The sequence below is a fragment of the Apus apus genome, chromosome 12 (genome assembly GCF_020740795.1).
Source record: "Apus apus isolate bApuApu2 chromosome 12, bApuApu2.pri.cur, whole genome shotgun sequence".
NCBI classification, from domain to species: Eukaryota; Metazoa; Chordata; class Aves; order Apodiformes; family Apodidae; genus Apus; species Apus apus.
The window spans coordinates 3,295,713-3,321,950 of NC_067293.1; the positions used below are offsets into that span (position 1 = coordinate 3,295,713).

Genomic DNA, 26,238 nt, shown 5'->3' on the forward strand with positions numbered 1-26,238 from the left:
TACAAAGTTGTCTGGAGAAACAATTAGAGTATTAAAAAAATAATGGAGCAGCTTTCCAAGTGGCACAGCAACACAAGTGACAAAAAAGCAATTCAATAAAACTGTTAAAAGCATTCCTCTTAGGCAGCAGAAATCAATTTTGCAGCAAGGAGTGACTGACAGGGCAGCAGCATTGCTAAAAAGGTCAGAAATTGCAGAAAGCCACAAACTAAGGAGCAGCTAGACAACAGTCCTTGCCATGGAAAGAAGGAGAAGCTGTTCATTCTGGGTAAACTTGGGGCAAAGAGGACCGAGAGACAATAAGGTCATTGCTCTGCTGGCTGGCTTAGATACACACTCAGCTCTTGGTAAGACAACAAAAACAATGAACGATTTAGAAAACGTACCTTAGGAGATCATGTTGATATATTCAGGCTTTTTTTCCCCTTTTTTTTTCCTTCTTTTTTTTTAAAGCAGAAAAGAACAGAGACAGAACTCAGGGCAGTATGATCAGAGCACAAACTAGATGCTGAACAACCATGGTCCCTGGTGATGGGAGGAAGGAGAAGGCAGCAACCTAATCTGCAGCAAAATCAACTTAGGTCAGTAACTGGGGAAGTTTTCTAATGAAGGAGAATCCAGCAGTGGGACAGAACATTTGGGAGACTTTCACTAGAGATTTTTTACAAGTTGTTAAAGCCTCCACCATGAGCACTCTGTGCTGGCCCTGCTCAGCAGAGGACAGGGCAGGGGGAACTCTGACCACTCTTCCAGCCCTAAGCTTTAATAGATTTACATACATCCCAGAAACAAAACCAAATAAATTATGTTACACACCTAATAAAAATGGTCCAGTCTTTCCAAGGCTGCAGGATTTTTGCTCCAGTCCAAGCTTAAGCACAGCCCTTGAAGTACCACACAGAAAGGCAGATTCCCTTCTCTCTCTGACTGGTACGTTACCAGTTTTCTACTTTTTATTCTTCCTAAAAAAAACAAAACACACAATCTTGTACGCAGTAAAAGAACTATAAAAATCAGCTGTGGAAAAACGTCAACTAACAGCTCTGCCTTGGTACCTGCTGATCTGCTCAGGGGCTATTTACTGCTGAATATTCTCCTAGAACACAATAGGATGTTAAAACTGAGTAGCCATACCCTGAGGAACTGTCACTGTAACTGACTTTGACATTTGAAGGACTGAGCAGTTTCACACCTTTTAAGAGCAGCTAGCTGGCATTTCTGAAGTTACTACACTGACATTTTGTATGAAGGATGGAAACTAGTGGGTTAAGAAGCTTTGAAGTGAGGAGGGAGAAAGGCTCCAACAGACAAAAGAGAGACAGGCTAATTTTGGTGCTTTCACTGCTACTGTCAGAAAAATCAGTGTACTTTTATTTCCACTTGCTACAAACAGGTTCAGGAGAAGTGGCAATGGCATAGCTAAGTGCTTTAAAAACACCTTATTTCTGGCATTATCAGGCTTCACAGAATTCCATAGTACACGTGCAGAGAGCTCTGAGATGGCAACTGCTGAGAGCATGGGATTTCATTAGATCAATAGGAAAGGCTGCCCAACACACACATATTTGTTCCTGGCATGAAGCACATATTCCATTGGGTTTAGGCTTTTCTAAGTACAGAAGACTTAGGGCCAGCTCTACTTCTCTACTTTTCAAGCAAGACATTACACAATCATCAAAAACGTAATTAAACTGCTGGAAGGAGCAGCTCCTGACTTTTGATTTAGCTTAGTAAATTTTGTCCAGGTTCCAAAAAAATTACCCTGCCTGAGTTTAACAAAACCCCTTTTCTCACTCAGCTTTCAATCTCATCACGCTCCTTGCCAAGTCCATTTTAAGCCAAACTAAATAGAGGAAGAACTTCAACATAATAAGCTAAGAGTATGGTTACTGGAAGTACTGGTTTACTGGAAAGCTTCTCTTTGTAGATGTTTTGTACAAGAGTCATCAAAATAATTGCAGTACTTTGGCAGAAACAGAAGAGGCAGAATTACTAGAATACAGTGGCTGTTCTACAGCTCTGTGGTGACAGCAGAGATCATTCCCCACTGAGTTACTACCTTCAGAAGACTCCTTGGTAATAACCAGAGCACAGCTGTCAAAGGGATACTTAATGCTCAACAAGACAAGGTTTACAAGCAAAGGATTCCATTAACCTTATCAACACCGTTGGAGAAAAGAGAGAAAAAGCACCCCCAGAACCCCACAAGTCATCAACAAGTTCTCAGACTCACACACCACAAACCTGAGGCAGAGTTTCCGGACCTGAAAGAAAGTTTGTCTCTCTCCTGTGCCTCCCACTCAAAGCCATATTGCTTTGCTGTGGATTTAGTTACATAAACGTGATCTCAAGACTCCCACGTTCACCACAGCTAGCAGGAAGCTCATCCAAAGAGAGAGATTTTAATCTGGTTTTGCATTTGGATTGTGAGCGTTCTCTAGAGGCCTCGTTTCTGAGCTGGCAAGAGAACCCAGGGGGGTTGTTCCCCTGAAACGTTTTATTTTTGCAAATACTAAGAATCACCTTGATGAACTTTCAATAACCCTGGTAGATCAGCTCCTCCCAGCCCCACTGTGCCCATTCCTGGAGCTGAAGAGCTCAAACGCTGCCCAACATAGTGCTGGGGGGAGAAGAAAGGAAGGAGGTTTCTGCAGAGCTCTGACCATACCTGGGCTTCCAGTCACCTGCCTCTGCTCTTTCCTGGGTGAGGGGAAAACCCTCCAGAACGGAAAGTCTCCTCCTTTTGTTTTTTAGATGAAAAATAAATCAACATTACCCTTCTAGAGGAAATTCTGAATGTTTGAATTTCCAATTCAGAACTAAGTTTATTGAATATTTTTCCAGTGAACGGAAATACCCAATCTGTGAATAGTTCTACCTAGTGAGCATTGACACACCATGGCTTACAATTTGGTGTGCTCATCTACAGACCCATTTAAAGCTATCCAACTCTGTCACAGCATTTCTCCATTGAAATAAATTCAAATTCACAAAAAAAGAAAAAAAGTGTTTCATTTTCCTAGCATGCCAAATACAGAAAACTTAAATTACTCACCATCACGTATTAAAATAGGAAAAGGTCACTTGTGGAGGAAAGATTAAAATCAAATATAAAAACTGTAGAACTGGAAAAGAAAATGCCACATGGACTGGCTTTTTAGCTTCGAGGTTTATTCCTGAATTTTGAATGATCTGCTCACTGACCTGAAGGAAACAGAGTAGGCTGACTGTGAATCTTTCAAAGAAGCCTTTGCTAGTGTGTTTATTTGGGTCTCATCATCTAGAGAATGGTTTGCAGCAGTTTAACAACCTGGCATTTTTACTGACTTCAGCAGCTAACAAAGACTTAAAATATTGGAGCCACCTTTGGTAAGGCTACAGCAACCTCAGTTCAATTCCAGTCTGAGAATTTATCAACTCTCTACAATGTTATGATAAAAACATGCCAATGTAAGGAGGCAGGATGGTGCTGAGTACACAGAGGGTGAGGGCACAAGTCTTGTGCACAGTTCCACCTCCATCTCATCACTCCAGCCAAAAAACCAGCAGCTGGAACATTCCCCACTGATGGCACAGGCTGGGCTCACAGCTGGAAGGGAAGAGGGTTTTCTGGGTTCTGCATGCCTCAAACATGGATTCACATTCAGCCACTGCCATCTCTGCTGTCTCCGTTTCTTTTCAGCCCGAGAACAAAATGCCACCCAATTATATTGAAAAAAACATTCAAACATATTTATTCATTCTTTAAACAAACGTACAGATCAAGACACTGCAACGAAGAACAAAGAAATGTCAGCAAAACTTGGAAAATGTCAAGCTAAAAATACCCAGGCCATAAACAAGACATGATAAAGATTGAAATATACTCAGGCACTTTACGTGCCCAGACACAGGCTCCAGAAAACCATCCATTAGGAAGTATGTCAATTATGTCTAGTTGGAAAATAAAGAATTAGCCAAAACATTCCTATCAAGTGATCTAAACCATCATCTGCATTTTAAGTCTTTCTTTTGCCCTAGCACTTCCCATCTGTTTTTCCCACTCCTTTGGCTTTATGAATTTGTTTCTTTGTTACTGCTTTTCAAACAAATAAACTTTGTGTTTACCATAAATACCAAAGTCAAAAGAATTTAGGGTGAAGTGCTGAGGGTGATCTTCCTAGATTGCTGTACTGAAAGCCACAAAACATACACTGTTATGCTCACTTATCCTGAAATCACACCTTTCTGTTTGTCTAGTGGTCTATAATGACCAACGTTGTAGATGAGGTAGATTTGAAACATATTTGTTATCACTATAATGACATAAACGTTGCAGGGGAGAAGGAATGAAGTCAGCACAGGATTTTTATTACCCTTTCCTCCACACTATTCCTTTACCTCTGGAATATCAGATCATGCTGCTAGCTGACCTTGTATAACCTGAGTTTTATCTCACTGAAATCCCTGAGGATTTATTTTTGTTTTGTCTTGTTAAACAATTTTTATATTTTTTTCCATCCCATTTTTAGCCTGATTCTAAGTAAAAGACTTAAACTAAAATGTGGTTTTTTTGGTTCTGCTACATTTCTCCTCCCCCTTCTACCACCAGTAACAAGAGGTAGATAAGAGATGTGGAGGAAACTGCACATTGGAGAGGTTCAGTGGGACTGGGGGAAAAACTGGATTTATTGAGAGGGAGGGAACACACAAGAGGGCAAAGAATGTAAATTTGCAGCTAAAAGACAAGCTCTGTTAGTTCTAGTTCCATCAGAGCAGTGTGTTCTAAAAAGGGAGCACTGCATTTCAGATTTTTGACTGAATGGAGTTTGAGGACAGGGCTGAACTTCAAAAGGTTAGTGGTTAGAGAGTTTATTCCTAGCCAACATCTGAGATCTCTTCCCAGTCTGACTATATCACTGACTAAGGTGGCTGCACTGAGCTGGGAGGAGCAAGAGATTCCTGAACACTGACCATAAAGAGCTTGCATGGATCCCTTTCTTCCCATTACCTGACTTTCCGCCTCCAGCACAATCAAGGTGCTGCTGCTCTACTCTTGCAGCACAGAGGAGAAGCTAAAGAGCACAGAAATGTCAGTTGTGACCGAAAATGTCTGTTGAGCATTGCTGGGTAAAGCAACCTCAAAACAAAACCGTCAAAAAATGAACAAATCCATCCACAATTTAGAAAAAGTCATCAACCCTCTGCAGTAAAATATAGAAGAAATAACTTTTTTCAAGTCAAATCAGCACCTTGTTTTAAATTGCTAAGCTCCTAGAGGGGAAGTTCACCCCGTCAGTACAAAAGCAATGAGGCTTTTCCCTTAGAAAGCCAGCCAAGGTTGTCCCCCTCTCTTTCCCCAGATCCATCAGCTCAGCAGTAAAGGTGGCTCTTGAAGTCTTTCAACTCATTTGCTTTCAGCAGTTTAGCACTTGCTAATCCATTTGACCACAGGCTCAGACTCATGCATCCATCCTGGTGAGTCTTCTGGGCAGACTGAGGTTGACTCAGCTTCCAAAAATCAGGTAATTTCAGGCCCACTTGGCCAAAGGAGAATCACAGTCTGGTGAGACACACAGTTATCTGCCACTGTACAACACAGGTAAAAAAATACATTTCTCATTTTAAACAACTCCAGAAGTCCATGAAGGCCAGGCATCTGAGGACAAGCATTTGAAAGGATAAAAAACTAAACCTTTTTTGTTAATAGTCTGAACACCAGCTGGAGAGCAGAGAGGCTTTTCGTGCATATTTTTTTTAAGGAAAAAACAACTCTTTTATGGGGTTTGAGCAGGCCACAGCTGGCACACATCAACCAGAAAGGCAAGGTCAGTCCAGAAATGCCCTCTGGAAAGCTCTCTGCCCTGGAGCAAACAAAGCAGTCCATCCACAAAGGTCCATGCTCTGGCATCCTACCTGGCAGCAGTTCCATGCTGTGGCACTGATGAGCCATCTACTGTAAACGAGCCTCATCTCACCTGCTGCAAAATAGAGCCAGATGCTTCAGAGAAGTCACAGTGCTTGCTCCAAAAGGCCCATTTACAGTCCAACCGAGGCACCAACACAAGTGCAAATGACAAGTAATAGGGCAGGGCTGGCTGAAGCCAGGAGAGATGCTGCAATGCAGGACCATGGAGCTCATCTTGAATGATCCAAGATCAGCATTTCTAGCAGAAACTGAGGAATGGCCACTGTTAGTGATGTAGCTTCTGAGCATCAGAGAATTAAGGCTCAGAGAGGACTCTGTGAGGTGGAAGCTGGCGAATGCCTCCCAAGCTTCTTCACATCCACACTGTCACCTGAGGCATGGGATTGGAAGTCTCCTCCTCTCTCCCTGGTTAAGCAGAGGTTATCGGGTTTCTTTTTCAGAATTGGTGCCCACTGGAGTCTCTGTTAAAACTAAGGTATGAATTTCTTCTTCCTTAATTAACCTGTTGTATGCATTCACAGATTCATCCTTTGCACAGCTCTGAAACAGAAAAAAACCCCTACTTTTAACACTTTTAACAGTTAACTTCCTCATGGTGAGCATTGTTTTTCCAGCCCAGGAAGACAGACCCATTTCACAACGTAGAGCCTAAGTTATGGTGAAAAAGCCAAGGCAGGTGGGCAACAAACTGTGTTTATTAGGGACATGGCATAGGCCTGGTTGACAGAAGAGTTCTTTTCTCTGGAAGAGAAGAACTGAAGGTTAGTCCCCATCTTAAGAGTGCTTCCAACTACAGCCAGTGAGCAGCTGAAGCTCAGGCAGGAGGATGGAGAAATGAGGATGGACATGCCTAGAAAAGTTTTCACTGAGACCCTGAGCACATAAAGACCAAGATAATACTCAGAGGCAAGACCACAGCATTACTGTGGGCAGTAACAAAGCACTTGTCCAAGTACAACAAAGTAAAACCATATTTATGATCAACATGGCCAAGAGTCCCATCTTAGTCCCAGAATGACAGATACACGCTGAAATATTTAACCAAAATATAGCAAACTAGGAGGCCAGATCCATGCTTTCCACATAGTTCTGGTTTATTATTAGGTGAACCCAGAATACCCTGAAAAAAAAAAATAAATCCTAGATTTTGGACCCTGACTCATTTGCAGTTGGGAGGCCAGAAAAAGGGAATTAGTTTCAAAAAATGTCGGTGATTCCTGCAACTCCTGTTCAACTGGGAACATCCAAAGCACAGGCAGCACCAGACAGTCATTATCCTCTCCAAACGTTCCACGTGTGCTGTTGATTTTGAGGTGCCCCTGGGAGTCAGAAGGTCCCTTCCATACAAGGACTGTGTTCAGAGAACAAGGTATGTTGCCTCACATCCTGGTTTGGATTCGGGCTTGTCAAGAGCACTTCCCTTATGTTTTCCAGAAAGAGCTACAGACTTAAGTTTTGTTTAGAAACCCAGATGATAAAAAAAATGCACAAGAGTTTCTATAACCAGGATTATGTTTATGTTTCCTGAAATAATGGCCCATAGGAAGCCTTCCATGAGCCAAAGCTTGAAGCAGTGACAGGTGGTTTTGATTTCTTGCCAATGAGAAGCTAATTGCCCTGATTTACTTCATAACTAAACTGACTGTGATTAATGTAAAAGTGCTAAAAACACAAGTTGCTGGACTTCAAATACCAGTGACTTTATTCAGCACTGTAAAGATGAGCAACTAGCAGAGAAAGACCTGGACATTCAGACGTAATTTAGTGGAGTTGCAACAAACAAACCAACAAACCCAACTAAAGAAGGAAAACCCAACCAAACAAGAAGACCAGCCAAACCATAAAAGTCCAAACAAAATCCCCTCCCAAGTCCAGCCCCAAAACCAACCCCAAACAGATTTAAAGGACTAGCAGACTGTGAAATAACAGAACACAATTATATTCATGTATCTAGAAAAGTATACGCAGTTTGAAGTGAAAAACCCCCTCTCAGCTTTGGGCAATAGTTTCTGAACAACTCTTAGCATTGTAAATACTTAGCCTGTGTATGATATACTTGGATGTATACAGTTGGTTTTAAGATCAACATAGATAGTAGGAAAAAGAAAACTGGAAACCTACAGGCTCTGGTCCAATCAATTAAATTGCCCCAACAGCTTCTTACTAACCTGGAAATCCTCACTCTGCTCTCCAAACATGCGCTTCAGAATTTCTCTAGGGTCCGGAATTGGAGGAAGAATAAGTATCTTAAGCCTTCAGAACATTAAAAAAAAAAGAAAAAACTTTAGATGAAGGAGTTATTCATGTAAAAATCACCATTTCCAAGTCATACTTGGGTGCAACTGCACCCAATTCTCATTTCCATTCTCCAAACCAAAGGGAAGTGGGGATCTTCACACAGACAAACTCTAAATAGTTTTCACTCCTGACAAAGGCAGCAGCAAAACCAGATCTCTTTAAATATCTGGGAAAATACATTTCACATATAAGCCTAATTTTGAATTTGGACTTGATTGCTTAAAGAGAGGAGATGCAATAAGTGTGCAGCAAGAATCTAACTGTAGGTATATATAAAAAATGTTACCCAAGTGCAATCAGAGCACAGGCTAGAAATTAACTCTAATGACTGAGGCAAAATGGTGCTGCCCTTTTTGTCAGGCAGTGCCTGTGATGGATAAAGCAGCTGCTATTGAAACATGCTCATCATGGACAGTTAACTGGAAGAGAGATGAAATGTAATGCAAGTCAAAGACCAATCAGAATGAGTGGATTGTCAGGAAATGAGATAATTATTTACCTTTTTAGATAAACTAGTAGAATTATTGTAGATATTGCTACTATTAATGGAATGGTGACTATTAAAACAAAGTAGAAAGTAGAGTCCATCTTCTCACCTGGAAAACACAAATTGTAGAAAATCAGGGATGTTTTGGGAGGCTCTTTAGGAATACTGACAACAAAATAATTAATTTTCTAATTAATTAATAGACCGAATATTTTCCAAACACACTAGGACTTTTGTAAGCAATGACTTGGTTTTTTTTGAAGTGTGATATTAGAAGGTAGACATATTTGGCAAGCAATTGAAAACTGGAAGACTCAGGGATGAAGAACTGATGCCATTGGCAAGGGGGTCTTGCCCAGCTACAGGATGACAATCCTACCCACATATAGAGCAGTACAGGGAGTAAATCACAGAATGCTTTGAGTTGGAAGGGATCTTACAGATCATCTAGTTCCAACCCCCCTGCATGGGCAGGGACACCTCCCACCAGCCCAGGTTGCTCCAAGCCCCATCCAATCTGCCCTTCAACACTGCCAGGGATGGGGCAGCCACAGCTTCCCTGGGCAACCTGGGCCAGGGTCTCACCACCCTCACACCGAAGAATTTATTCCTAATGTCTGACCTCAATCTCCCCTCTTCCATTTTTAATCCATTACCCCTTGTTCTCTCACTACAAGCCCTTGTGAAAAGCCCCTCCCCAGCTTTCCTGTAGCCCCTTCAGATCCTGGATGGTCCCTTTCTCATCTCCAGGCTGAACACTGCTGGAGGACTAGAACCCTCTTGCCCTCTTTTCACCTAAAATTAAATAGATACAGAGGAAGATGATGATCTACTGCCATTTACTTAGTTAGATGCCTTACAGGTAAAGAGTGAAGCACAAGGACTTGCAGGGAGAATTGTACTCACCAATACTCTTTTCTTCACTCCAGTCACTGAAGAGCTTGCTGCTGTAACACTCAGGCTTGGGTTTTGCTCTCACTTTGAAGCTGTACTTGCTATTAGGATCAACACTAGGAACTGACATATAATTCCTTTCAACCTAAGGTAAAAAGAAAAGGCAATTTGCTTTATCCAATTGACACTGTATTCCCAGTCACTTAAAAGCTCATTTCCACTGTGCAGTTCATGTCATCTGAATGTTCTGATGAAAGATCTTTTTGTGAACTTCATAAGAAAGGACACAGTAGCATTTAAGCACCACAGACTGCCTAAACAGAAATCTCAAAGCTAAGATTTAAACATTCACTACTCTATTTATCACACAGCATTTGGCATCCATGATCAAACTAAGACTCAACGTCTGGAACAGGGCCTGTTTTTTTTCTTTTCAGAAACATCTGTGACTTACTCTGCCTTCCCCTGTCAGGGCAGCAACATTGATCCAATGCTGAGCATACCAACATCTTCTGTGATGCCCCTACAGAGGGACACACACACACACACGCACACACAATAACTGGGCTCAAACTTCACTTTTTTTGGATGCAAAATGCCAGTTTACTGAGGAAAGTTGGTATTATTCAAGTTTGCTACATCTGGGGTAGAAGAAAGACCAAAACATGCTCCCCAGTAGCAGACTGCCACCTCACTCCTACATTTATCAGGCTGTTTACCCCTCTGATCAAACAGCACAGCCAGCTTGGCTGTGCAGACACAGCCACGAGGACATGCAGGCACTGAACTCCAAGCTTTTTTTAAGACACTTTTTTGCTTTTAATCCTCAGTCTTTTTATCCCCTTGCTTTTCTATGTAACATTCTGTGTTCTTGTGCTCAGCAGCAATTATTTTTGCTTTACAATAATGAAGCCATGTCACTGAAGGACAGGGCAGCCATCTGACCCAGTGCAGAGGGACGACAGGAAAGCCCAACACCAACAGACCAGAGTCCTTTATCACTGAGACACAAACAGGTTCATGGACCTCAGGGTATTTCCTGATAAGTGAAATGAGTTTATTGCCTTGCCAGAAGAAATGATGGCAAGGATTCAGGAGGCTTGGATGAATTGTGTTGCACAAGTATTATTACCAGAAACCTACTGCAAGGGAGAAAACTCTTATGGCCACACAACACTTGCAGCAAGTGCACCAGACCCCTTCCCATGCAGCACAGAATCATGGAATGGTTTGGGTTGGAAGGGACCTTAAAGACCATCCAGTTCCAACTCCCTGCATGGGCAGGGACACCTCCCACCAGCCCAGGTTGCTCCAAGCCCCATCCAACCTGCCCTTCAACACTGCCAGGGATGGGGCAGCCACAGCTTCCCTGGGCAACCTGGGCCAGGGTCTCCCCAACCTCACACTGAAGAGTTTCCTCCCAATATCTCACTTAAATCTCTCCTCTTCCATCACCCCCTGTCCTCTCACTAAAAGCCCTTGTCAAAAGTTCCTCCCCAGCTTTCCTGTAGCCCCTTCAGATCCTGGAAGGCCATACACAATTTTTCATTTTTTAAACAGTAAATATTTGAGTTACTGTGATTATCAACACAAGTTATAAAAGATACCCAGGGAAAAAAACCCAATTAACTAAGTAATGAAAAATTACTTCAATTATCTGAGCAGTGTCCAAATTACCACTGTGATATTCAACTTCATAAAATAAACAATTTTCTGGAAAGGTGTCTGATTCACTCCATTCTATGTATATTCCATCATCAATCTTTGACAGCACAACACTTCTGGGCGTGGCAGGCTTTACTGAAATACAAAATGAAAGAAATAATTTTAAATTACATTTCACTGCTGACAAAAGTGGTTCAAGTCCTGAACTGCATTATATTACAGCTTAGGAACAGAAAGAGAAAAAGAGTGAGCACCAAAATTGAAGAACAAATAACAATAATTCTATTTTATGGAATGCAGTGATAAAATTACCAAGGGTCGTAGGATTTTTACTTGCACACACAGGCCTAATTTCTTCAGAATCATCTCCAACCAAAATACTTATAGCTGGGTAAGTACTGGTGACTTCTGGGAAGCTAAAATCAAAAAGGCATCCAAAGATTCCTTGGTCCATAGAATAGTTGCTGCACTTCTTAGGGTTTTTCAAACCATCAAACCTAGAGGAATAGAAATATTTTTTTAAAACTTCAAAAGAATAGGACAGCAAGCTTGTTTATGAACTTGTGTTACAAATTCTAAAGACTGATTTGCATTAAAGCACAGTTTTAGCATATATAAAAGTAAAGCTAATAAGCATGTGAGAAGCTTCTAATTTATCTCAAGCTTTGGGAAGGACATTATTATTATTTGAAAGAGCGTCAAGCAGCAGAAAGAGAAGCAGGTTTGCTTTATACCCAAGCATCAAAAAATAAGTTGCTTTCAGCTTTGGTTCATATTTTCCACATAGGAAAACAACTTCAAGGAAAGAAAATATATTTAGAAGGCAAATTAATTTGGATGACTTTCCATCAACAGAATTTCACTTCTGGGGCAGAACGAGCTGATCCTTTAGCAATGCCTCAGGTACCCCTGCTCTTGCTTGAGATGGTCATTTCACTCATTGCCTGCATTTCAAAGCTATGACAGCCTTATTCCTTGCTTCTCTTTGCTCCCCAAGTTCCAGTAAAATACATCAGTAGCTTTTCCTCCATAGAGATTTGATTTTTAAATTATTTTTTAACTGATATCAAGTAAATGGAAGCTTCATTTAAGGAGCACAACAGAAGTGATGCTTCCCTGCTTCACATCTCAATATAAAGGAGCAGGGGAAGACAAAACAGGACTGTTTTCAGGTCTAGACTCCTTTTTTTATGCCCCTTCTCCTTCCATCCCTGGATTTTCATGGAGATGGGAGGCCCTCTGAGCAGACAGCACCATGCCAAGGCATCAACCTGCTCTCACAACCCTCTGTTCCAGCAAGTGTTACTGTGCACTGACTGGATTAGTTTGCTCCAAGCTCATGTCACATTCGTGCTCACCGTGGATGAAAAGAGAGGTTTTTTAGAGGAAAATATGAATGAAGAAGAACATAAAGTGGAACTAAGCCATAATTTTTCAGGTAACTGTTCACTCATTTCTGAACACAAACAACAACAAAAAAACCCACCTCACCTACATTACGGAAAGTGTATCTTTCAGTACAAAAGTCAAGTATTTCCTTAGTTTTTAGCTTTAAAACTGAGAAAAAAAGACTTCTTCTTTCCAAGCAGCATGACTCAAACCACTTTGCTATCACTGCAGCTTCAGCTTTCACTAAAACTGAGGGGTAAGCTGAAAATACATAGATCTAACCTAAAGTATTATCCCAGTAAGTATCTATATACCCAGAAATTCAGATCTTCAAAGTCTCATTGGTTCTGTTCTTGCAAAAAAAGGAAAAATTCATTTGAGTAGCAGTTTAGAGAGAGAACAGTCCTCCCTGCATTTAACTAAAGCAGCAAGATTTCTGCTTTTTGCTGTCCAACACATTAAGTGGAACATTTAGCCTGTGAGGCTGCCCTGGGAGAGGAAGTGGAAAGAGTTTCTTGAGTCAGTTCAGATAAGGCAGAAAGCTGATTTAAAAGCACAACGAGGGTCTCTCAGAATGGAAACTGGATATTGCTACAGAAGCTAATGCAATCTGGCACTTCCCAAGCCCCATCTACACGCAGAAGTATGCATGGATTAGTGTGCACAGATCTTGCTGCCAAGTTCTTGCTCACACCACAAGTCTGCTCCCTTGGAACAGAAGTCTGTTTATGGCAGTCAGCTGGCAAGGGTGGATGATGATAAAAAGATGTTCTCCATCACTTTCAAGGTGAATCAGTTATTTATAACATAGAAGACACAAACAAAACTACTCTTAAGTGTTATTAATGCTTTCATGCCATTTCCCAACCATTTCAGAGATGACACATCCATTAGTGACTCACGACTTAAACGGCCCGTGTTTGCGGGGCAGCCAAGAAAGCAATCAGTGCACCAGTCTAGCTCAGTTCTTAATTCTTCCCTCTTTAAATCCACAATTAGAAAAAATTATAAAGCAACAGCAGTTATTTTCCAACGGGTTACAACAGCAGCCAGTGCTTCACAACTTCCCAGACAGCCTCAGCAAGAGTCACCTCTTGACCCTTCAGCAGCAAAGTATTCTGCTGGACAGGACCCAACACTAACTTGTGCGCAGTGCCCTGGGATCTTTCAAAGCAACAGGAAGCAGATAAGTAAAGCATGTAATGTAAAACTGAAGATTAGTGGTGAAGCACTTTGGAGTTGGGAAGAAAGAGCCCATACGAACCAGTAGAACAACGTATAATTGGTGTCACTGCTTGCATTCTCCCCAGCACGCCACGTACAAACCATGTGCTCCAAATTGTGCCAAACACAGCTCAAGTCAACAGCAGCAGTACCTGGAACACCTGCAAGGCAAGTTGGAAAGGTCTCTGAAGATTTATTTTGCCAGCAAAAATCTCCTGCCCAAGTTCCAGAAGTAAAACATCCCTTTTTATGCAATTGAAACTGGAAGGCAGGGGTGGGTTACCCCTCAGCCTGCACAGCCTGTCTCTGCACAGCCAGGGAGGAATTCCAGTTGTTTATCACTTGCAAGAGCTGGAATGGCAACAGGGCAACTGCTAACTGCAAACATCACGACAGGGAATCTCAGTTTCCACCATGTCTCAGTTACTACCTAGTTACCTGATGCTAAGGACAAGGTGCTGAGTCAGGAAAACATTTTGTTCTATTAAAATACAGCTACATTATAAAGGAGTTAAAGTAACTGGCACTGATATGCAGAGCACTTAGTTTTATAGTTGTTATAGCTATCAAAGTTAAAATTACTCAGAATCTGATGACAGTTATGTTCTCCAGACAGTATTAGTTTCTTAGTGTTCTGAATATGAAAATACTTGTAGCCCTTAAATAAGGACAACAGCCAGACTGAGGCAGCTTGAATTTTTAATTGAGACCCAGACACCTCTGGACATTCAACTTCTTCAACATATGGAAAACCCAGATTACAGAAGAAAAATACAAATGAGTACAGAGCAATTATGGACTAAAGTCCTTCATATCCAATCTTGCATTGTTGCATAATCCAAGTTCTTTATATGGTATTAACATATTACATCATATGAGGTATTTATTCCTTGTAACAAGTAACAACATCTCCATCAACTAAAAATAAAATGCATGTTAATTTTATCAACAGTCCAGGTTTTTATTGATAGCAAAGCCCAAACTACTTTTTACATCTGAGCTTGCAAACCCAAATCAGTTTTCCTATTCCGAGAAGCTGTTCAAAGTATTTTACCTGCAAACAGACTTTTGAAAGCCCCAACCGGCTTGGTACACCCTGTCCTAATGATTTACCTTTCTGATTTCCACGATACCCCTTGGCAGACACACAGACAAGCCTGATAAGGTGTCAGAGTCTCCCACCCACCTTAATTTTCATCCACATTGAATCATGCTCCACAGTTAGACAGGCTTCTACTCCAGGCTCTGTTTCCCTGCTGTACCTCCTACTTCCCAGCATCCAGCAGAATACACGATTCCTTCAAGTCTGCTTCCTAACAATTTTGCTGGGGACCTCTTGTTTCAAGGAATAGAAACTACTTCTTCTCTATTAGCTTTGCTATGCACAGCTTTGTAGGACCCTAGTCATCTCTTCTGAAAAGCAGAGAACCTAACTATCACTATTTAAGTCACTTACTCCACAAGTTGCTACATTGGCTAGATCATTTCCTCTAACATTTACAAGCACAGGGTTATTTTAGGGAGTTGTGCTTGTATAGGAAAAATCATACGAAATGAACTGACTTGGATGTTAGTCACGAAGTCAACAGGCTTGAAACAACCTAAGCTGCTTCTTGTTTCACAACCAGAGGCAGACACACGAGGAACAACAGGATCACAGAGTCGTTCTGGTTGGAAAAGATCTGTAAGATCATCAGGTTCAACCATAACCTCACTCTAGCAGCCATTAACCTAACTCTTACCAAGTCCAATGCTTAAACCACGTTCCTAAGCACCACATCTCTATGTCTTAAACACCTCCAGGGATGGAGACTCAACCACCTCCCTGGGCAGCCTGTTCCAGTGCTTAATTACCCTTTCAGTGAAGACATTTTTTCTGATATCTAATTTAAACCTCCCCAGGAATCATAGCATTGCTTTGGAGAAGCATTTACATTTACAGGCTTACCTACAAGGTTTTGAGTTCCAGAACACTCCACTTGGGTTTAAATATAATAATTTGGCCTTCCAGTACTTGAAGGGGGCCTACAGGAAAGCTGGGAAGGGGCTTTTCATCAGAGAAGATAGTGGTAGGACAAGGGGTAATGGTTTTAAGCTGAGAGGAGATTTAGGTTAGATATTAGGAAGAAATTCTTCACTACAAGGGTGGTGAGGAGCTGGAATGGGTTGCCCAGGGAGGTTGTTGATGCCCCCTCCCTGGAGGTTTTTAAGGCCAGGTTGGATGAGGCTTGTGCAGCCTGGTCTAGTGGTTCCCTGCTCATGGCAGGGGGGTTGGAACTTGATGATCTTTAAGGTCCCTTCCAACCTTAATGATTCTATGATTCTGTTTAAACTATCAACTGAACTAGCCCTCACCTCTGGTGTCTCCATACTTCTCCATGATACCCATCTATGATACTGTGTTAGAATGGCACAGAAGAGAGGGTCGTGTCTCCCCAGGGCAAGACAGCCATGGAGTCTGGGTCTGGCTGTGCCTGTGTTACCTGTTGGCAGAAGAGAGGTCTCCACCCAGGGGCTGGGCTCGCTGGCATTATCGGATTTGCACTCACTCCTCACTTTGAAACGCATTTCCTTGTTCAGGAACGTGTCCGTCACACGGAAGAGACTCTTACTCCATTCCTGGGTTTGGAAGGTGGGGAGGGGAGGGAGAAGAAAAACCAGAACGTTTGGTGCACCATATCAGACACGTGGGAATGACTATTAATTGCTACTAATGTAAGAACACATGATAGCCCTTCAGAAAGGCTGCAACTCAAAGCCAAGTGAAACGAGTGTCTGACCACACGGGAAGCCTCAGCATCACTTAGCTTTTCTTTTCCCTCATCAGACACACTCAACTCACCAGAGGAAAACTTCACTTACTCCAGTGACCTGTTGACATGAGCAATGTCTATGTAATGATCTCATCAACACTTACAAATATCTAAATGGCAGGTGCCAGAAGGATGGGTCCATTCCCTTTTCCACAGTGTCCAGTGACAGGAAAAGGTGCAGTAGGGACAAGTTGGAACACGGGAGGTTCAGGCTTTACTGTGAGGGTAACAGAGCACTGGGACAGGCTGCCCACAGAGGTTGTGGAGTCTCCTTCTCTGGAGACATTCAAAACTCATTTGGATGTGTTCCTGTGTGAGGTACTGTAGGTGATCCTGCTCTAGCAGGGGGGTTGGACTAGGTGATCTTCAGGGGTCCCTTCCAACACTGCCCCCTCTGTAACTCTGTGACAATGGCCATACAGAGATCAAGGAACAGCTGACAACGTGGGGGGAAATGGTCCTGCAGTGAGTCTTCATGGGTAATGCAAAATAAACATTTTTATACTACAGCTGTATAAACAGGAGCTTTTCTTCATCTTTCTGTGTGTGCACATGGGTGTGTGCCAAGCAGAAGAAAGAACATGTGAAGGCATAAACAGAAAACAATGAGAAGCATTTGCATGGATTTAAGGAGCAAACGAAAGCAATTATCAAAACCAATGGAAGGGAGTATGTGTTTGTGTGAGGAGAAGGCTCTCCTTTCTCATCTGCTCTCTTGAGCATCTTTTCTTGTGCTGGGGGATCTCTTTTACTAACTGGAAACAGGATAAATAATTAAATATTTGTTATGACCAAAGAATGGTTTAACCACTCATGTATTAAGAAAAAAAATAATTAAAAATACTGGCACTAGTGAGAGTGCAGGGAAATCAAACAGCACTGAACAGACCAGGTGATGTGCAGCCTGGCTCATCCTGGCATGTGGAACTACAGTCCCACAGCTCTTTCACTGAAACTGACTTCAACATCTGTTAGACCCTTCCACAAACTCAGTTCATTAACCTGACCTCAACATCTGCTAGACCTTTCCACAAACTCATTCAGTTCATTAACCTGACTAACATCTGCTAGACCTTTCCACAAACTCATTCAGTTCATTAACCTGACTAACATCTGTTAGAGCCATGAACTCTTCACTCTTCAGTTCATTAACCAAACAGATTTCCAACTTGTTGATTCATTAATGAGCCCACCAAAAGAGGCAAACAGGTTTCTACTGAGTTAGCAAGTTCAGCTGGCTCATCTAACCGTCAGATGAAGATCATTAAAGGGGTGTCAAAACCACAGTATCACCCTTTTAGCAGTGTTGAGCCACTAAATCAGCTCTGCTGCTTGTGAAACCACAGCCTCATTTGAAGTCCAGGATATCCTAGAGCTATCAGAATAACAGGGCAGTCACCATGAAGAGGCCACTGTAAACACCAGCCCTTAAAACAGTCACAGGGCTCAACAACAAAGGTCTGTTTCAAGAGGCGTCGTATCGATTTCAACCATACCCAAATTAGCAGGGCTAACAACCCCACAGCTGGTGCATATTCAAAGCTTCAAATTCTGGTGGTTTGGAATGATGGACTGATAGCACATTATCTTACTGGCAATAAACTGGAAAAATATTTGCCCGACAGCCCCTTTCAGCAACGCTGCTCCCTGTCCTGACCAAAACCATTGTTGATCCACACCAAGGATCACACCTGGGCTGCAAACCATCCAACGCAGAAATAAAAATAGAAGCCCAAAACAAGGAAGTTTTACAGTTTCTGTTGCAGGGAACAAGTGCTGTACTCATGAGACAATCCCTGTGGAGAACTGCAAGCTCGGGCACTGGGACAGAGCAAACACAGGAATACATTAACATTGGCACTACCTGCAGAAGACACTGTACTGTCAAATCACAACTACACCAGGATGGACACCTCTTTCTTAAATCCAGTCCAAGGTGAAGGAGGTCAGCCTTTGCCAACTGCCATTTAAGGATGCAGATGACCCTGTTTATCCCTTTTTTTTTTTTTTTTTGGAAAGCTGCAGAAGCAAAGACTGAATTGAGTATTTTTCATCATTATTATCATTCTTCTTATCGTACTTCTTGCCAGCAGGACCAGGGAGATGATCATTCCTCTGTGCTCGGTGAGGCCACACCTCAAATACTGTGTCCATTTTTGGCACCTCAATACAAGGAAGACATTGAGATGTGTCCAAAGAAGGGCAAAGAAGCCAGTGAAGGGAGAGACCAAGTCTTACGAGGAGCAACTGAGGGAACTGGGGCTGTTTAGTCTGAAGAAAAGGAGGCTGAGGGGAGACCTCATCGCCCTCTACAACTGCCTGAAAGGAGGTTGTAAAGAGGTTGGCACTGGTTTCTTCTCACAAGTAACTGGTGAGACAAGAGGAAATGGCCCCAGGCTGCACCTCGGGATGTTTAGACTAAACATTAGGAAGAACTTTTTCACTGAAAGGGTTGTCAGACACTGGAACAGGCTGCCCAGGGAGGTGGTTGAGGCACCATTCCTGGAGGTGTTTAAAAGTCGTCTAGATGTGGCACTTGGGAATATGGCTCAGTGCTGGGCTTGGGAGAGCAGGGTTAATGGTTGGACTTGATCTTAAAGGTCTTGTCCAACCCAAGTGATTCTGTGGTTCTATGTTATCAGTAGCAGCTCCATTATCAGAGGGCGACAGACAGATTTTTCTGATCTGAACATCCCACATGCTGGTATGACTCATTGTTGAGGTTTTGGTCCCACAACAAAAATTAAAGACTGTATTAAAAATGTATTTTTATATATGTGTGTGTGTATATATATGCTTACACATGCACAATTTTATCACAACAAGACATTTACAGGAGCAAAACAGGGTTTTAAAAGGTGATGCACTTACTCTCTTGTCCTGAGGGACCTCATCAACAACGATGTCACTGGAATACTCCAGGTCGCAGCTACTGCTGACATTCTCTGGGGGATTCCATGTCCAGTTCAGGGTGCAGATCTGGATAAATGAGTAGTCCAGGTTGGATGGAGGTGGAAGAACTTTTGCTCCTAAAAGAAAGAAGTTATCAGTGTAACAGTCCTGTTGATCCACATTTTACCCTTAGTAATACTGAGAGATGTTTAACTCTCCAAAAGAGAAGAACACAAAAGATTCCTCAACGTCATCAGCTTGTGTTTGCTACCAGATAAGCTACTGCCCACTAAATTGTTTCCACTATTCCTGTTACCTCAGTCCATTAAACATTTAAGTGATTATAAGAAACACATACACACAAAACAATTTTAAAGCAATTGCAGCATGTAACAGTGTAGTTACTTGGGTAATGAAACTTGTGCTAGTGAGAAGTCTCGCTTTTCAGGTCTTTTCTGCTGCGAGTTTGCATCACACGTGCTCAGTCTTTATTAAAAACCGTATATACATTTTGTAGAGCAATTAACACTTCTTTCTACCCCAAAATTATCCATCAGTGCAGTTTTAGAGAGAAAAAAAGGCAAGCGATTACATCTTGCAAGCAACACTGTGAGTGATTTGCTGCTGGTGCACTTTTTTTCACCTCCCCAAAAGCAAGCTAGAAGCAGAGGAAGAGCCATGACTCAGAGATAGTTGCTGGGATAAATCCATTTGTGTATTGACCCTTCCTTACTCTGGTGCACTGAGTCATGGTCTGTTCAAATCACTCGGCTTGAAGGTCTCAGTAGAAAACAAAGAAGGGAAATACAGCAGAAAATAGAAAATTGCCAGGAAAAAAATGAACTATGCGTCAGATTCCGATTCTAGATAAAAATTGCCAATTGGTAATTCCCTAAGAAAATGAAAGTGATTTTTTGCTTTTTTTCAAAGGGCTACTCGAATGTGTAGGAGATATTAAAGATTAGGAGATATTAAGTAAGAGACCAATTGAGACTGCTTCTCAAGGGTATCTACAGGTAGCATCGCCGAGGCACCACCACCTCTGTGTCTGTGGAAGGAAAGTACCTTGGTGACACAGTAGCTTCACAAAACACTTCAAACTGATATCAACTAGGGCTGAAGGTCCTGCTCATTCCTGGAAACTTGCTTGTTCCAGGAAACCAGGCTCAACTCACCCCAACATTTGGGAGAGCACATAGGGAAAGCGCAGAATAATTCCACCTAGATGGGTTTTCCCATCCAGGTCCCCGTGCAGCCCAACATCCTTCTGCTAGTGCAAGGAAGAGGACAGATGGAAAAGGCAAAAGACCTTACTCAGTGAGAATTCTGCTCAAAGCATCCGTGACACTTGCTGGGAGGCTTAGCTGCCCAAGGCTGAAGAAAATTCATCTCACTCCTGGAGCTTTCTCAGACATTTGCACAGTTGAAGGATGAGACATCATTACCATCTGCATGTCCACGTGCACGGGCAGTAAAACATGCTCAAAAAATGAGTATAACAAATAGGATTTTCTGGTTCAGTCTGAACACGCTTGGCTTGTTAGGATACCTGTAACTTAAGATTTGTTTCTTTGTTTGCTTAGTTTTATAGGCAACCCTGGGAGCAGAAGTGAAACTTCAGTTCTTAGAAAAATACAGTCTCCTCTGAGAAAACCGAACCCAGCCAGAACATCTTTGCCCATTACCTGTTTAACTAACAAAAACTTGTGGTGGGTTTTAGGAACAGCATCAGGGACTTAGGTTTGGAAATAACGAGTCCTTTAGATTATATAAAAAAATATAAAATATTTATTCAAGAAAACTACACAGCTCCAAGCATTCTGTCTTCTAATGATCACACTTCTCATTACCTATACAAAGCCACACATCATTTAAAAAAATAGTGTCATCTCTGAGTGCTGTTCTGAAGTTCTACACATTTCCCTCGAATTTAGGTATTTATCCTCACAAAGAACTGGGAATATCAAAGGTTTATAACTACACTAAGCAGTTGTATTAGCATAAAGTTTAAATTTAGTAGGATTTCGATTAGGCTATACAATTCTGAAGCCCCGAAGTGCTTCAATGTTACATTCAGCTGAAGATCTGCTTTTATTCATGGGCTTGGCCAGTCAGGCTTTTGTCGTGCAAATTCCACATACAGTCTAATAGTTCTGTAACTAAAATCCCATCACTACGGCGACTTAGCAGAACTAGTCAAAGACCAACTGTGAGACTTTATTTCCCTCTTAAAAAAATCCAAACCCAGAGTGATGTTTCCAAGAACCGAAGTGCAGCAGAGATGGGATCCTGCAGAACCCCGGTGCTGTTTCTAAAAGCGATACCGTGGAAGCATCAACAAACGCTCTGCATCGAGGACCCTAAAAGTGTCGTAAAGCTTCAGAAATACTTCGTGTGTTGTCCTCCCGTATCTCCACAGTTATAAAATGAGTTGTAAGCCAGGAGAAAAAGAACTGTTCTCTCTCGTTCGCACCATCAGCAAAGAACTAACACAGCTTCGAGCCCCGCTGCTCATCAAACCCCCGCAGACACACACGCATCTTTCCCGCAACTCAACCTTCGTGCTTCCGACAGCGGGGAAACGAAAAGTAGCGGCAAACCCAACGGGCAGAGAGCGTCCAGCAAGGGAAACCTTGACGCCCTGAGCTCTCACAAGCTGCAAGCCCCGAGCCCCCCGAGCCCAGCCCCGGGCTCCCGCGGTGCCCCCAGCTCCTCGTGTCCCCGCAGCAACGCACAAGCACAGCGAGAGGGGCTTCGGGATTTAAAGCAGAGGCAGTCCCGGGAACCGAAGACAGACCCGAACGGACTTCTGCTGCCCCTGTCAAACGCTGCCCTACACAGAACAGCAGCTTTTTGAAGCATTCCCTTTCCCGGCAGCCGCGCAGAGGCCGGGAGCGCTCGCCCGCACCGCTCTTGCACGGAGCGGACGCGCCGCGGGGACGTTTCTGCTACAAAACGAAAGCATTACGACTCGGAACACCGTGTACCGAGCCCACAGCCGAGCGGGCCGCCCGACCCCAGCCGGGGAGAGTCCGGCTGGGGGCTGGAAGCGCCCGGTGGTCCCGCTCCTACCTGCCGCCATCCCCGCCGCGACCGCCCAGCAGACGGCGAGCAGCCGGACCGGCAGCGGCGCTCCGGGAGGACCCGGCGCTCCGGCAGGACCCATCGCTCCGGCAGCCGGACCCGCTGCCTCCCACTTCCCACTTCCCGTCCTGGGGGCCGGGCCAGACGGGAATAACCGCGCCGCGCCCCTCCCAGGTAACCCGAGCCGAGAGGGCAGCGGCGGCAGCTCCGCCCCGGCACCTGGGCTGGGCTCCCGAACCCCGCCCAACCCCGGCACCTGGGCTGGGCTCCCGAACCCCGCCGGCCCGGGGCTGGGCTGTGTCTCCCCCGCTGCGAGGGCATCTTCCCACGACACCCCCTGTCCCCGCTCCGTCCCCACTCCCCTCTCCCTGTTGTCACTCCATGGGTCATTCCCTGCCTTCCTTCCGCTCTCCGCTGCCTCCCGCACCCACATCACAGAAACGCTTCATGCCGCCGGAGCCTTCTCTGCTTCCCGGAGCTCTCCCCAAGCCCTGTCACAAAACCAGAGAGGTTCAGTGCCGCCCGAGGACCCCGCGGCTTCCCGCACACCCTGCGCGGGGAGCTGGGCCGGCACCACGCACCGTGCGGCATCCCTGGCCCGGCGCTCCCGCACCCTCCTGCAGCGCCTGCCAGTCCCTCCAGCTCCCTCACACTGCTCTGCAGCACGGCCAGAAGCTCTGAAAGATCTCGGTTTGGGAGTCAAAGTCATTTTTCCTTTACTACCAGGTCTTCTCGGCTCCTGTTCTTGAAACACGACCAAGACGGTCATACCCTCTCAGCGGGAAATCAACTAGGTTAGCACGTGTCCTGTTCTCTTGATGGTAAAGCGAGTTATCCAGACCCCCTGGCAGGAGTCCTCTTTCTAAAATCCCTCCTGCAAATTCAGGTCATTTCTGTAGTTCTCATCTTTACCAAAAAAAAAGCATATTGTTCTTTTTCTGATCCACTGCTACAGGTTATTCTTTCGACAAACTTCCCCAAACACCCTCTGCTTCAACCCACTCCAAACAGGATATGGCAAATTGCAATTTCCCTCTCCCTTTTGTTGGTGTGACATGGCACGTAGTTGTCTCCAATTTCCCCAAGTGGGAATATCGCAGAGGTGGTATTTTGATACATTTCAGGAATAAGAAAACATTTGGGATAAGGTTTTTTTCTTCTGAACTAGATCTTTGTGGTAGCTAGCAAGTTTGCTCCCACTTGCCATCCAAAGACAGGTATCATAAAAATAGTGCAGGTCCATCAGGGAGGAAACTTTGGCAAAGTTTCAAGGCAAAGCAAAATTCATTAGTGAAAATTACTTATCCCTAAGCCAAAAGAACATTTCAGTATTTACTCAGCACTTCAAGGAGTTTTGCAAGACACTTGTTTTAGAAAAAGGGAAGCAGATCTTTTTACAATAGGGTGGGGAATATCCTGTGTTAAGGTTGGGGTTTTTTTGCTTTTTAGCCTGTTTGTACTCTTGGGAAAAGAAGAGAATCCAGCAAATTTCCTAGTTGCTGTTAGAAATTACTCAGGGGCCTGCAATGATAAGAACAATAAAATCGTGGGCTAAAGTTCCAGGGCATTGGCCGTTGAAGTCGTGCGACTGTGGTCAGGCTGTGCCACCACCTGTAGCTGGCAAGGGCTGTGCCTGCTCCTGATGGCCTTGGAAAAGCGAAGCCGATGCGAGACACAGTGACCTCCTTCTTGCTTTCAGTTTCCCTGCTGAAGTTTTCTTTCTTCCTTCCCTACTTCCTGCTTTGTCCTCTCCTTCTCCTGGCAGAGCCAGCGCTGAGCACCAATCCCGTGGTTCCTGCACTTCTGACCGCCTGCCTGTCAGCCTCAGCAGCTCACAAGTATTTTCCCCCAGTTTCCTCCCTCCTCTTGCCGCCTCCTTCCAGCCCCAGTGCATTGCCATCAGAACTCCTGCCAAAGCCTTGATCCTTGCCACCCACCCGAGACTTCCTGTTTCTCAATCTCCGAGTCCTGTCCCGCATCTTTCTGTTGCAAATCTCACGCTTGCTCATGTTTTTCTTGGCCAAGATGCCTGAGCTCTGGTGCCTGGAACTTCTGTAAGACACACCTGAGGTATCTATAAACGATCTGTTATAATAGCTACTTGGGGTATGGCTTCACACCTGGGGTAACCTGATGCACAGTCACACTGGTGATGTGTCCCTGGCCACACGTTCCTGCCCTTCTCACCCACCACGGCTCGTGATCCTGGGGCCACGCACTGGGTTGGCTGATGTATTAAAAAAACCTCACCTAATCATTTTCTTCCTGTACATGCTCTCTAAATCATGTTAAAAAATTACACCAATGCATGGTGTGTCTGCATGTTTATTAGATCCAACTAGAGTCAGCAGCAATTAGCAGGTTGGGGCTGTGAGGTGTCCTCCCTTTTGGGAGCAGAAGAGTCCTTAGCTGCCCCACGCTGATGGGGAGATTCCTCCTTTACTGTTCTGATTCTGCAGCAGCTTCTGTGAATACTTTAGGCCTCCCCTGACATAATTCTAGGCTTTTCAGAAAATGTCTGGGGTCAGCTAAAAAAAGGGTTCAGTCAGTGAGAATACAGCTGGATCTGAGGCACAAAAATCCAAAATTGGGAGCCGAAAAACCCGCTCTGACTCACGGGGCCTCTCCCTTTTCAACCTCAGCGTTCCTTGGGGGATGGTTAGAGCTTTGTAATAGGTGTGTTCAAAACGGCTGTGAACTCTGCAAGTTCTCTCTGAGCTGCTGCCCGGGCACCACTGCGAACCAGAAATCAGGTGGAACAAAAACTACCTCCTTTGAAGAACGTTTTAGGGTTGATACGGAACCACGCACGCCTGTGCAAAAATTGCATCCCTCTCAAAAAAATTGCTACTATGAGTCCACGCATCAACTTTTCTGCTCGCAGGACCCTAAATACCAACGTCTATTTAATTAATGTATTTATTCATCAAGGGAGTAACTCCTTTGCCTCTTACCACCCATCAAGGGAGGCAGGGCATGAATCTGGTTCTGTAGCTCTCTGACCAAGACTTGCAAGAGCCCTGAGCAGGAAGCCCCCGTGAGAGAAGACAGCAGTAGAAAAAGCAGTTTGTCCTTCGTCTGATGGTAAGTAACCATCATTATACCTGACTTCCATTACATCCTGTAATAGCCAACTGCCTGAGCTTGGCATATATGTCAATATACTCAGATGAGTTAGTTGGAGTAGAGTGACAATAAATTACATTCCCAGACTGGGTGTGAAAACTGGAACTACAAAACAGAGCAAAAACCTGATCACAAACTTACTGAATATTCTTTAGGAAACTAGGGTGATTTGCTAGGACATTTTCTTACAGTGATTGACACCTTATTTTTCTTTATAAATGTGTAGGCATTTCTGTGTCTGCCTCAGGTTTCCTGAGGAATTGTGTTAGCTGGGATCCTCTGAGCTGGATGTGTGGCATTTGTGCTCCTTTGCCATTTCCAAATCAATATCTTCTATTTGCCACTGGATAATTTAGTGCAAACGTTGTGTACTTATGTATCTGAAGATTTATTACAGCAATCTTGAGAGGCAGCACCTGCAATAGCTCATTTGACTTGGTTTTAGTCCCATGAGTCTT

At 43.7% G+C, this 26,238-nt stretch overlaps 2 protein-coding genes across 2 annotated transcripts in view; one reads left to right on the forward strand and one right to left on the reverse strand.

The window, feature by feature from the left end:
- RAP2C (RAP2C, member of RAS oncogene family) overlaps positions 1-26,238 on the forward strand; it is a 144,000-nt gene that overhangs the window by 85,084 nt on the left and 32,678 nt on the right. The gene's annotated exons all lie outside the window — the stretch shown is intronic.
- IL13RA1 (interleukin 13 receptor subunit alpha 1) lies at positions 3,589-23,087 on the reverse strand. Its single transcript, XM_051630575.1, has 10 exons — positions 22,643-23,087; positions 19,550-19,707; positions 16,349-16,484; positions 13,906-14,026; positions 11,565-11,749; positions 11,236-11,387; positions 9,600-9,732; positions 8,706-8,802; positions 8,077-8,161; positions 3,589-6,448 (listed from the first exon to the last, which is right to left on the reverse strand). Exons 1-10 carry the CDS (start codon positions 23,085-23,087, stop codon positions 6,329-6,331), a joined length of 1,632 nt encoding a protein of 543 aa, XP_051486535.1. The 3' UTR covers positions 3,589-6,328.

Excerpts from the sequence above, each read along its gene's own strand:
- IL13RA1 (XM_051630575.1), bottom strand. The coding sequence starts at position 23,087 with ATGTGGGTGCGGGAGGCAGCGGAGAGCGGAAGGAAGGCAGGGAATGAC. Across the intron at positions 16,485-19,549 it reads AGGTCCCTCAGGACAAGAGA|GAATGGAGTAAGAGTCTCTT; the intron begins GTAAGTGCATCA and ends TTCCAAACCCAG. Across the intron at positions 8,162-8,705 it reads CTACTAGTTTATCTAAAAAG|GCTTAAGATACTTATTCTTC; the intron begins GTAAATAATTAT and ends AATGTTCTGAAG.